Source organism: Amphiura filiformis, chromosome 1 (genome assembly GCF_039555335.1).
Source record: "Amphiura filiformis chromosome 1, Afil_fr2py, whole genome shotgun sequence".
In the NCBI taxonomy this organism is placed as follows: domain Eukaryota; kingdom Metazoa; phylum Echinodermata; class Ophiuroidea; order Amphilepidida; family Amphiuridae; genus Amphiura; species Amphiura filiformis.
Window position 1 is genome coordinate 6,394,835 of NC_092628.1, and position 12,665 is coordinate 6,407,499.

The 12,665-nt window shown below is 43.0% G+C and overlaps 1 protein-coding gene across 1 annotated transcript; it reads right to left on the reverse strand.

Moving 5' to 3' along the window:
• Window positions 1-5,080: 5,080 nt before the first annotated feature.
• LOC140154849 (uncharacterized) lies at window positions 5,081-12,528 on the reverse strand. Its single transcript, XM_072177498.1, has 2 exons — window positions 9,277-12,528; window positions 5,081-5,284 (listed from the first exon to the last, which is right to left on the reverse strand). Exons 1-2 carry the CDS (start codon window positions 12,526-12,528, stop codon window positions 5,081-5,083), a joined length of 3,456 nt encoding a protein of 1,151 aa, XP_072033599.1.
• Between the last annotated feature and the right edge of the window lie 137 nt (window positions 12,529-12,665).

Here is a 12,665-nt window from a genome sequence, read left to right on the forward strand (position 1 = left end):
TTCGTCGTTACAATAAAGATTTTTTGAAATATTTAGCTGTCGAAGGTAAATCTCGATCCTTCGGGGTAAGAACTCGATCGCGTGATCTCCTTCGTGTTCTCCAGCTCTTAGCCAATCAGAGTTATCAATTCCCAATAGATTCAACACTTGTTTGGGAAACCAGATTTCATAGTTCTCTGGAATAGTCATAACGATCTTTCCCGTTTCTTCGTTGAGTGCAAATTCCAGTCCGACAATTTCGTCGGTGAACCATTTGGTCAGGGATTCAAAATTCCACAATCCTGGAGGGATAATTATAGGTTCTGAGGAGATCCTCCTTCAAGTGTGTACCTCCAATCCAGTTCTTTCTTGATGTTGTACCAACCAACTCGTCCGCTGATACTTTTGATTCCGATTTTCAGATTTCCGTTTGTGTTTTCTATAGGTTGACTCAGTCTGTAGGGACCTTCACCAGTAATTGTGACAAACATTTTTCTTTTATCTTTCAATAAAATGAGAACTGGAGGAGTATTCGAACCGACGCACGGTTTCAGTCTTGTGAATCAAGAAATTCAAGTCAACAAAAAAGGAAAATTTTACGTAAGATTTCCCAGTTTGTGGCAAAAGTACAAACTTCCGAGAGTCACGGAAAAAGAGGTGTACGATGACTGGCTCTCCAACCAGATGCAATTTTGGCAAAACCAGCTGAACTTCGCGGTCTGGTGCGCCACGTCAGGATGCGGGGTGTCCAAAGAACTTCTCAGTTACAAAGATCCGATGATTCGATCCGTGTTCAGATTTCACGCATATTATCAGATCAGAAGAATCCTGTCGGAAATGTCCTGTCCACTACCCTCGGAGGAATCCTTCAATCCTCTGAACAACGGGATCGACACCCACGCTTACGAAAGAATTTGCAACGAATTTGGAGTGTCCACGAGAGCTAACTGGAGACAAAAGTTCGATCTTTCCAACGGAATGGGCAGTTACTTCTTCAACAAACAATTTTACGACTGGAAATTCGTGACCACCAAAAAATGGTCGAAGCTTACCAACGGAGGAAACTACAGTCAGTCGATGGACTGGAAAGTTCACTTTGACGCGGACAGCTTCGGAGGTGTGGACAATCAGACTGACAAGATTCTATACATTGAACAGCTGTTCGATAACGATCCGGATATAACCGACAAAAGTATCAGAAAAGGAGATGCCATGGCTGCTATCGGAAGTTTCGTAGCAGACACTTGGAGCGAGGGTTTCACACGTGCGGGAGTTTCGAGAATCAACGACTCCATCAGGACTTACACGTGGGCAATTCTCGGATCCCAAGCTCAAGCCAGATCCGGAATCAGAAACAATTTCTAGCAAACGTCGAGGATGCGATCAACTCGGTCGTGGATCTTCCGGACTCGATCGACAGATACCAAAGAACTCTTCAGTACGCTCAAAGCAAACTGGATTTTGTCGTGGGTCACGGACTTTACTTGCTTCCGAGCAATATGGAAATCCTCGTGGGATCCGTAAACGGATACAACAATTTCATCCAAATCGCCACGGATGACATGCAGATAGGGCTAAACTCAGACGTAAACACCGACTCTCGACTGAATGTTGGAGACAGTGCTCCTGAGGAAAGTCCGTTGTTTTTAGAGGAGGTTGAAAGTCCACCCTTGACTGAAAGGGTTGAAAGTCCACCCTTGACTGAAGAGCCTCTAATGCATGATGAGAAAAAGCTTTCTCTATTTTTGGCAGCCGCTGCAATTTGCTTATTTTTCTGGCAAACGGTTTAAAAAAAATAAGTTGGATTAAAACTCGGTAACACACACAAAAAAAGTCTTCTCACTAAATTCTAGTGAGAAGATTTTTATTTTTACTTCTTTTGACAAATTCCATAACTGTAGTGTACAACAAAATTCCAACACCCAAAGCTAATGTCCATAAGTGATCAGCTAGAAATCCAGCAACAGACCCCGCAGCTTTGAGACAGAAATTCACAACAGCCCTGATGATCCCTGGAAGTGCGATCAAAGCTTTGTCTCCAAGTTTCAAAAGGAGATTGGCTATTTTCTTGAGCTGATCCTTAATCCAATCGGTCCAAGTTTTAGGCTTTGGTGGGGGTCCTGGTGATGGTCCAGGTTCAGGACCTGGGTCTGGTTTAGGAGGACCTGGTTTTGGTTCTGGAGGCTTCGGTGTGATCGCTGAGACTGCGGATTTGGTGGCTAACTCAATGGCCTCGACGACGGTTGCTATCGTCATTCCGATGGCTGTGAGCAGCGAAACTATGGTAACACCCACTCGTCTAAAGAGTTCTCGAATCCGACTTCCCGTGGTAACATCGCTGTCTATGAAACTTTCGATCGATCTTCGCAGACGCTGAAGCGAATTTCTGACCTTGGCATCTTGATCTGCGATGGCGTTGTCAAACTCTTTGATATCACTTTCAAGCTCCCTAGCTCTTTCAGCATCTTCTTCGCTGACAGGTAGCAGAGGCTCTCCTTCATCACCTTCGTAAGTTGGGTTAGTAAAACTGACCGAACTGCGTCCTTTAGACTTTAATTCTTTCAGTTCAGTTTCCTTTTCATTCCTTCTTCGGACAAGGTGCTCATAGACATCAGACAGCTTCTTGAGTTGTCCTCGTTCGGTTAAAAAATTTCGGATTTCTTCATGATCTACAAGAGGATCATTTGGCAATTCATTGAAGACCCTCCAAAACTCTTTTAGTGTTGTTTGGTCTACCAGCGGGTGTAGTGGTTAGGGGTGATACATCTCCCGCGCTAGTTGACGCTTTTTCGGCACTTTCCTGCACTTGTGGCGTTGATCCTCGTTTGAAATCCTTGATTCCGAGACCTATTTTGACAAATTGGGTACCTCCTGGATCTTTGCCTTTGACTTGTTTAGCTATCGATTCTAGGGGTAAAATTCGCTCGAATTTTGTTTGGTTAACCAAACTTGTTTTTTTCTGTAACTAACTTTGATTCTTCCGGTTTCATCTACCGCAAAAACCGCTTCAGTAGCAAAGGTCGTTCCTTGTTGCGTGTATCCTAAGCGTTTCACGTAATCCCGAAACTCATCCCTAGCCAGTTCCGCTTTTTGTCGATTCAATGTTTCGACGGTTCTCCTCAGGGAAGGACTGTCTTCACGAAGTTTTAATAGATCGAGTCGATCGTTGAGATCTTCGATGGAATTTCGACTCTTATCGGAAACGAAACTCACATCTGGATTTTCCCAACCGACGCTTCCTCGTCGTCTCTGACCCTCCGTTTGTATTTGCTCATCACCAAAATCAGTCTCAGCCGGTGTACCACCAACTGCTCCTGTGGTATCTCCGAGCATATCTTCGAAGTCATCGTGGTAGACCTCTTCCATCTGAATGTCTTCTCGAGGATTAAAATCTGCCATCTTTTGGTTTTATTTTACGTATAAATAAAAGATGGCAACTGAATACGGAATAAAACTTCACCCTGACCGACAGCTGCGCAAAGCGCGAGGAGTCAAAGGTGGTGGAAGACGCAACATTCGGAATACGCACGTTCCGAGTACCATCGACCAAACCGGAATTCTCACGGTGAGATTTCCTGATCTTGGAAAAGATGACGTAATATACCCTGGAACCAGCAATCTTTGGTTCAAGATTGCTCTAAATTCCGTCGACGGCGGAAACCAAGATCTCGACAGGACTATCGTAAATAATCTCGGAAGAGCAATAGTGTCAAAAATTGAGGTTAAATTGGAAGGACAGAACATCTTCACTCTGAACGATGCTGATATATTCCTATGCTACCAAGATCTCTGGAAGACGAGCAAGGAAAGAGAGAACGCCGCTGATCAGGGTATCCAGTCTGAGGCAGGTCGAAAGATAAGAATCGACACTGGTGACAAAGGTACAGATGCCAAGGATGTTGCTGTAGGATGGTCCTCGGCAACAACAACATGTTCTGCATCCCTCTGGACTTTGAGATGCTGGAATCTCACAATCCATATTTCCAGCACGAGATGAAGGACAGGCTGAGTTACGAGCTGACGTTCAACAATTACGGAAGAGTCGTGGTGTCCTCGGATACAGCAGCCAGCTATTCCATCTCAGATATTCACCTCGAGTTTGATGTAGTCAAAGATCCTGGGCTAGCGATGGATCTCAGGAACAAGGTGAATGGAAAAAGCGTCGTCATGTACGACAGAGTCATCAGACACAGCAAGGAGTCGCTTAACAAGTCAGATACCGTCTGGAATATCGCTCTAGCACCGCGAGCAAAGTCCATGAAAGGTATTCTGATTCTCTTCGTAGACCCAGCTGCGGATGGAGGAGGAGCCAATTACGCTCGAGATACCGAAAAGTTCTACAACCCAAAGATCAAGAAAGTTTCAACAACGCTCGACGGTATTCCAAATCAGCTGTACTCCTCTGGGATGCTGCCTCACCACCACTTCAAAGAAATTCAAAAGCACTTTGCGGATGGAAAATTCAGAACTGTTCCACACGTAATCAAGGAAGCGGAATTAGCTGATGTGACCTTGCCAGATTATCTCACGACCAAGTATGGACTCTGGTTGGACATGAGAACCACGGATGATGACACGTTGCATGGATCTGGTAGGAGAATTGAAGGAACTAGTCAGAGTATTCAGATCGAGATCGAAAAAGAAGCCGAGACGGCAGGTGCTTTGCACGGTTACGTGTACTACATACAGGATGCACAGGTGAATATCGAAACCGGAAGATTGCAGAGCGTGAAATACTAGAATAAAAGATGTTTCCAAAACACGCGCACTCGGCTATAATCTCAGGCGAAACCATGTCCGGCAAAACCGAGCATGTTTTAAATCTATTAGAAAACGAATATCGCGGATTTTTTGCTTACATAATGATCATCTGTCCGAACTGGGTTAATAATTCGACTTACCGTAGTAGGCAGTGGATCTTCGATAATCCCTACCAAGTATTTATGATCGATCCGGAAGAATGGTTTCCTAACAAAGACGATCAATTTCAATTAGCGATCAAGGTATTTTGGGAAACTATCGGAAAAATGGATGACTCCCAGGTTCTGTTTCTGATCGACGATAGCATAGCCGAAGAAGGAATCGACAAAAAAGAAGCGTTTTAACAAAACTCGCTTGTTCCGGCAGACACGATAACTGCTCTCTTTGGATGCTCACTCAAGCTTACGTAGCAGTTCCCAAAACCATTAGAAGACAGGTCAAATGGCTGTCTACCTTCTATTGCAAAGATGAAGATGATTTCGTCACCATCATGAAGGAGAACAAAGTAGTTCCCAAAGAAAAGAGGGAGGCATTGAATGAAAAACTAGAAAAAAATCAATATTCGAAATTAAATCTATTTCTACATCCACCCAGAGGATTTGAGTACAGATAAAAAAAAAAAAAAAAAAAAAGCTCGCTGAGGGAATTTTGCAATCAGAAAAAGAAAATCATGACCGAAATTGAAGATATAGTTAACGAGGCGATGACTGCGGGCGTTCTGCCCACCCTGAGCAAAACGTCTACCTTAGGTGAAACGTCTACCTTAGACGGTACGGCTACACGGGAGGAACCTATAAACACGGAGTTTAACGAAACGGAACAACTGCGGGAACGGTTGATCGGTGTAGTGGAGGCAGGAAAAAGCAAAGAGTATTTGGGAAAAACCATAACCTCCACTGAGATTGATAGGCTTGATCAAAAGAGTCTGACGAGACTCTACGGCAGATACGAGGCTCACATGGGTGGGATAGTGACCAGGTCGATGAAAAAGCACTTCGTTACCGCTTACATAAATTTGGTCGGACTTTTCCTTCCAAAAAATTTGGCGATTACCGATCGCGATGCTCTGGAAGAGTCTCTGAACGAAGGGCCCTTCATCGATTTAGCTTTAAACAAATGGACCTGTGGGCTGTATCATAGTTTTGGACATATGCTAGCTCCGTTGGAGGCTATTCTGTTAACTAGCAAAGTGCACAGTAAACAACTCCCCAAGTATTGATTGAGATCCTGGAAACTAAAAAAATCAAGAGGTCCTCTTGATTTTTTTTTTGGTTGAATTTTCATGGTACTTGAACAATTTGCTCAGACGGTGCTCAGATGGTGCTCAGATATCTGAGCAAATTTGCTCAGACGGTGCTCAGACGGTGCTCAGATATATGAGCAAATTTGCTCAGACGGTGCTCAGATGGTGCTCAGACGGTGCTCAGATATCTGAGCAAATTTGCTCAGCCGGTGCTCAGACGGTGCTCAGACGGTGCTCAGATGGTGCTCAGACGGTGCTCAGATTTTTCTCTAATAATAAAAGATGAGTGATCAAGAAACCAAATCAGTAAACGTTCCGTCCAAGGTGGAAATGTCAACAGCGTCAGCAACATCCGCGAAGCCGGCAAGGGTGATAGCAAAAGTGAGTCAAGCAAAAGTCAAAGACCCAAAGAGGGTTGCCGCTGGAAAGGCATTAGCCGTAAAAAACAGAGAAAAATTAGCAAAATTAAAAGCCTATGAAGCAGCGGAAACAACACGGGAGAACCCGTCCACCATAGACGAAACGTCATGTACACCTTCAGAAAAATCAACCGTGTCAAACTGGTTGTCAAGTCCAGTTCTTGTTGGAGGAGCGGTCGCCGTCGTTGGAGGGATAGTGGCATATGGGTATTCTACCGTAGGCAGAATGTCTACCTTAAACGATACGACTGAAAGCCCACCCACCGTGACCACAGCAGTCAACAGTCAACCAAAAGTCGATCCTTTCGGTGATTTTTAGTTACAATAAAGAAGATGGCAGAAACCAATCCAAACGTAAAAATGATCGTAAACGGCGCGTATCACGCAGCAACGATAAGCCTCGGTGTATGGGCTAACTCGTTCGTTATGAAAAAGTTCCTGAAATGGAAACCGGCTAATCTCTCGCAGCTTGATGCGGAGGATATCGGAAAGTTGACTTTGAGTGTCTTTTCGGCTACGATGCTCAGAGATTGGCTCGTGAATCAAGGAATTCTTCCGGATGAAATTATGGCTTAGACATAAGGTAGACATTCTGCCTATGGTAGACATTCTGCCTATGGTAGGTATATTAAAAAACCCTCTTAGCACTATCTGTGCTAAGAGGGTTTTTTTTGTAAAAATAAAGAGAAAATGGCGTCAATCGCATTCATGGTTGGTGGAGCCTTGGTTAACGCTTTGGCATTTTCAGGGAGCAATTATCTGTTCAACTCTCTTAATAATTCGGAAGAACGCAAAAGACACGATCTCGCTCTTGAGAAACTTCAGCACGACCGAGATTCTTGGAATTTAGCGCGTCTTTCAAGGATAGATTACATCAACGATCAGTTGAAAAAACAGGGTCATGCGGAGAGAACCTTTTCGGACGTCGATGACGCGATGAGACAGTATTATAATTTGACGGGAATTTTGATGGATCCTCTTCCACCCGAACCATATCTTTATGATGGAGAGTATCTCGATGAAGATCAAACAAAATTGATTCAGAATGGGGAGTTAGCTTTGCTCGGACTGGGATTGCTCGGAACCGGTGGGTCGCTCTCAAATATTTTGGATAAAAGTATTTGAGTGGGAGCCGAACCTCTAATCTCAGGAAAATCATCGAGAGTTACGGGATAATTTCTTCGCTTGAGTAGGTAGAAAAGAACGTAGTGGATATTGAAATTATTTCTCTCGGGTTTATTTTCCAGATAAATTTTCAGTATATTATCAAGATCGTGTAACAAATTAGCCCGATCGTGCCAAAAATCGATGGGAGAATTGCCCGTAATTTCGTAGTAAATCTTGTGAACGGCGTTTGAAAAGACCGGGTCTGATCTCAAGACTTTTAACAAGTCTTTTTTACTCAGGAACTCGAACAATTTTTTATTTTTTTAAACAAATTCGTCGATCAAAATCTGAGAAGTACTCGTAACATTTCCGCGGTAGACTTCAATGTATTCTTCAAACTGGTAGACTTCGGTTTCACAGTACTTTATCGGTTGTCGAATTTGGTCGATGTTAACTCGGGGTGAGTTCGTGGTAAGAGACGCATCATTTTCGGAGCCACAATCATAACACACGTCACCCACCATGTATTTTGAGTTGCAATTTTCACATTTTGGCAGACTTCGTTCCACTCGTGCGGGTTCTTTAAACAACCAATTAAATTCGGTACCGTATAGACAAATCGGTTTTTTGCTCCATTTTCGAAGGCGGGTTTTCTTTTTACACAATTTGCAAAAACAACGCTTGTATTTACTCGTACAATTCATTTTTGTATTTTTTTATTAGTCGGGATTTTCTTAAACTGTTTTTATTTTCAAATCAGGGCTAAAAATAAAAGATGGCTGAAACTAAAATGTCTAAGGTTTACTACAGTCCGAGAGGGTATTGGAAGGGTGTTTCTGCGATAGACAAGCTGGCGAAAGAGGCTGGAGTGACGAAAGAAAAAGCTAGAAATTTTTGAAAAAGCAGACTCAGTGGCAAATTTACCTACCACCTCCGAAGTACATTCCCAGAGCAAAATTTAACGTAAGTGTACCTAATGAAGTTCATCAAGCCGATTTGTTGTTTCTCCCTCACGACAGACCGAGTAAAGGAAAAAAGCTTTACAAGTACGCGTTGACTGTGGTGGATGTCGCGAGCAGATACAAGGAAGCTGAGCCTCTGAGCTCGAAGGAATCTGGGGAGGTGGCTAAGGCATTTGAGAAAATTTACTCTCGAGTTTTAAAGTGGCCGAAGCTTCTGCAGGTCGATCCTGGAAGAGAATTCATGGGCAAAGTGAACGAAGTGATGAAAAAGCACAAGGTCGATATCAGAAGAGGGTTGCCTGGTCAACATAGAGCTCAGGCAATTGTTGAAAGATTCAACAGAACTTTGGCTGAAAGACTGTTTGGTCATCAGTACTCGCAGGAAATACTAATGGAGGCTCGTGGTCGGAAAAATGTGAGGTCTACCGAGTGGGTGGGTAGGCTTCCGGATGTGATCAGAGCTTTGAACAGCGAAGAGACTCGGCTGATAGGAATGAAACCGGTTGATGCTATCAAGAAGAAAAAGATTGAAACGATGTCTTCAGCTCCACAGAAGTTGAAAAATGAGATTGAAATTCCAGGTAACGTGAGATTGAGATATCTTTACGCTCCCGGAGAGTTGGAGGGAGGTGAGAGAAGACGCGCAACCGTTCCCATTTGGTCTCTGGAAACTTACACGGTTGATAGTATCGTGAGGACACCGGGTGATCCAATTTTGTACTATTTGTTGAAGGGAGCACCAAAGAGAGCGTTTGTTAGACAGGAGCTTATGATAGTACCCGAGGGTACACAGTTGCCACCCGACAGAGTTTTGAAGTAAAATTTCTTGTTCAAGTTTTTCAACACAGTAACCGTGTGCATGTGAGTGAATTTTGTCCTCAAGTATGATTCGTTTGTCATCGTGCGGATCTAGGGCAACTTTGTTGATGGTTATAGTGTACACCTCGTGCTTGTAACTCCTAATCACATTCATCGTTCTCATCAGAGGTTTCTCATCGAAGAGACAACGCTTGTAGTCGCCGAAGGTAATTTTTCTTTCAACGACTGCTTTTTTGACACCCTTACATCTCTTTTCCTCTTTTCCCTCATGCATTATGTAAGAGTACAACTTTGGTCTGAGACCAACAAATTCGGTGATTTGCTTTCCTCCGGCTTCGTCTTTGAACATGCCGGGAACTTTTTTGTTCTTTCCAGTCCGAATTTTCGACGGATGATCGACTGGGTAGTTGGATGTGTCGAAAAGCTTTTCCACATCATCTGAAATGTCAGCGTAAAAATCCTCAGTCTGAATTTCATAGGTCAGTGAGTCGGTATCAGTCATACAAAGCTTTGCCCTTCCACCATACTTCCTCTTGATGTAATTGTAGTGGAAGTCATACATCTTTGTCTTTGAGATATCCAGAATACTCATTCCGAGATATATCGGTTTGTTGAAGTACAGTTTGATTTTTCTCATGTGAATCGCTACAAGGTTTTCATCAAAGATGGTGTATCGGTCGAAGTTGGGTCTTGAGGTTAATTTCCGAATTTTGGCTAGGCTGGTTACAAGATGAACGTTCACTCTGTTTCGAATGTTTTCCATCGTTTTCCCAAAGACGCTGTTGTTCATCAATTTGAAGAAATCCTTCTCAAACTCCGATTTAGCTTTTGTTCGAAGTCTGGTATTCTTGTCGATGTATGATTTCATGAAGGCTTCCTCTCGAAATTTTATCCCTCTGTGAATCTTGGTCAGTTTGAGACCAAGCTCCAAGTACTGCTTCAGAGCCTCGTGGTGGACGACGTACTTTTTCTTGTTGTTTAGATTCGGAATTAGTTTTTCCACTTTGTTCACGAGGAGTCTTTCCGGAGCTAAGGGATAGTCGTTGTGGTGGTCGTGTAGCTCCTTAGGGTATTCCAGATCCACTTCAAGAATGCATGGGGTTTCACCCCAAGAGTCTAGCTGTTTCGGAGTCATCCACTTGAAATCACCGACCGGGAGCGGTTGACTCATGGCCCATCCGTAGAGGTTGTTTGCGTCAAGGTACTGAATGAACTTGGACTTCTGAGTGGAATCGAAATCGGATCCCATGTATTTGTTGTTGGCTTTGGAATGTCTGGTAGATATCATGGAAACCCCACCTCTAATTCCTTTTTCGATCATCATAGCCATGTCATAATCCGTGACGAGTTCCAATTTTACACCCGTTGTTTTCAGCATGGCGTCGTAGGACAATCCAGGAGCCGTGTAATACCAACAAGGATCCAGTTCGTAGTTTTTCAGGCAGACTTTTCTAAAATTTTCGAACACGTCGGCTAAAAGGAGAACGTCCGACTTGAGATACAGATCGTGGTACTCCCTCATGGTTTTCATCTTGAAGGTATTCCAAACATTCTGCGCGTGCTGATAGTCCTCGTCGGAAATTTCCGATTCGTTGAGCTTGGAGTAAAACGCTTCTTTGGAAGGGAGACTAGTTTCCTGAAGTTTCTCAAGAGAGTTGACGTGATCGTAAGGGTATACTCCTTTTCTCAGAAGAAGTTCTAACCTTTCATCTTCAAAAATTTTTGAAATTTCAGAAAATTTTGAAAGATTCGCTACGAGTTTATCCAAGCCAGCAGACAGAAACTTAAAGCTATCAAGAAACCTGATTTCATATTTGATATCGACCGGTTTAATGCAGTTTTTGTGAGCTGCTCCTAAGAATTCTTTCTTAGGAAATGACACATCAGCTACAGTTAGATTTTTCTTTTCTTTAGGGGTTAGAGGGTCTTGGCAAATATAGCAGTGAGTGTCTTCCTGATCGATAGGATCTCTTTTTGGAACGAAGGAATTTACCACGATTTTTTTGCTAAAAGAGATGTACTTTTCCTCGTTGTTTGGAATACAGTCAATTTCACCCTCTGTCTTACCAAGATTTTTGATGAAAAGGTGGGAGTCATAACCCGAAAGGTTGTGAAAAAATACCGGAATGAACTTTGGTACTCTGCAAGCAAGATTGCACTGATTGTGAGCGGCTCCTCTGAATTTTCCAGTAAAGTGACAGTGATCTTTAACGGTGTTACTTGGGGTTAGAGATTTCTTACAAATATGACAGTGTGTGGACTTCTCGTAGATCTTTTGTTCTTTGGGACTAATGATCATATTTTTTGCATGTATGTATGGATTGTTTTCCAGTTTCCAAAACCTGGCGTAAATTTTTGTAATGTTCTCCTCAAGTTTGTTCACGAAAATTTGGGATATGTCCTCATCCTCAGATTGTTTGGTGTATACAACCGGATCTTGAGAGTACACGGAATCATCGAAACACTTGATGTAGTAGCAAAAGCCCGAAGGTTCGTGCTTTTGGTATTTTGTTGTTTTTTGAAGAACTTCTGGCTGACAGGTTTGAATCGGTTTCGTAAAGGATTCAAAGTCAGCGTAGACGACAAATGGGACATTCTGGGATTTGAAAAGGTGTTTGAAATACTGAGTTGGAAAATCACCGTCTTTCGTTACTTTAGGCATTTCAATTTTCACAGTCTCATAAAGATGGCAGAGATCTTCATGCACTGTTAGACGTTCTTTGGAAGTGAAGGGTGTGTAGCAGTTTCTGCAGTAGAAGTGTTCTACTTTCTTTTTGGTTTTTAGTCCATGCAGAAGTCTGCTCATGCTCTTAATCACACAATAGTGCTTGGTTTCATTGTTTGAAAACAAAAGAAGATCGACGTGATGCTCTCGACCAATGTGGGGGCTCTTTCTTAGGGGAGAGATAAGATGTTCATACCTTGCGTCTCTGCACGAACCCTTTGGAGTAAATCCTGCTACATTTACGGAAATTGTTGGATTGTTCCTTTCAAACTTGTCAATTTCTGAAAGAGGGGTTGGAAATTCGATGTCATCCCAGTTGAGGAGATCCGCTTTTGCTTTAAGCTTTTTATCAATCCGCTCTGCATTTTTGTCAACTGGATTGAGGGTTCGAGTGACAGCCCACTTGAAGCACTGATCATCATCATTTTTAAGATTGATGATTGCTTGCTTTTTGTCTAAAAAATCTGGAAGTGGAATATACGAAGCTCCTTGCATCGGTTGGTACTTGATCATGTGAATTTCCAAGGATACGATGGACACAAACACCCAACCACTTCCATTGTTCTGAAACACGTTGATAGCCTCTAAAATTTGACCCGTCGTGGTTTCATAAAAATCATCGAGATCCGTACCTGCTAGAATCTCCTTCG

What these genes read in the sequence shown, in the direction of transcription:
- LOC140154849 (XM_072177498.1), bottom strand. Translation starts at nt 12,528, where the DNA reads ATGATCAAGTACCAACCGATGCAAGGAGCTTCGTATATTCCACTTCCA. An exon ending in AAATTTTACTTCAAAACTCT is followed by an intron (nt 5,285 to 9,276) that starts GTCGGGTGGCAA and finishes ATTTTTTTCTAG; the next exon opens with TTTTTCATTCAATGCCTCCC.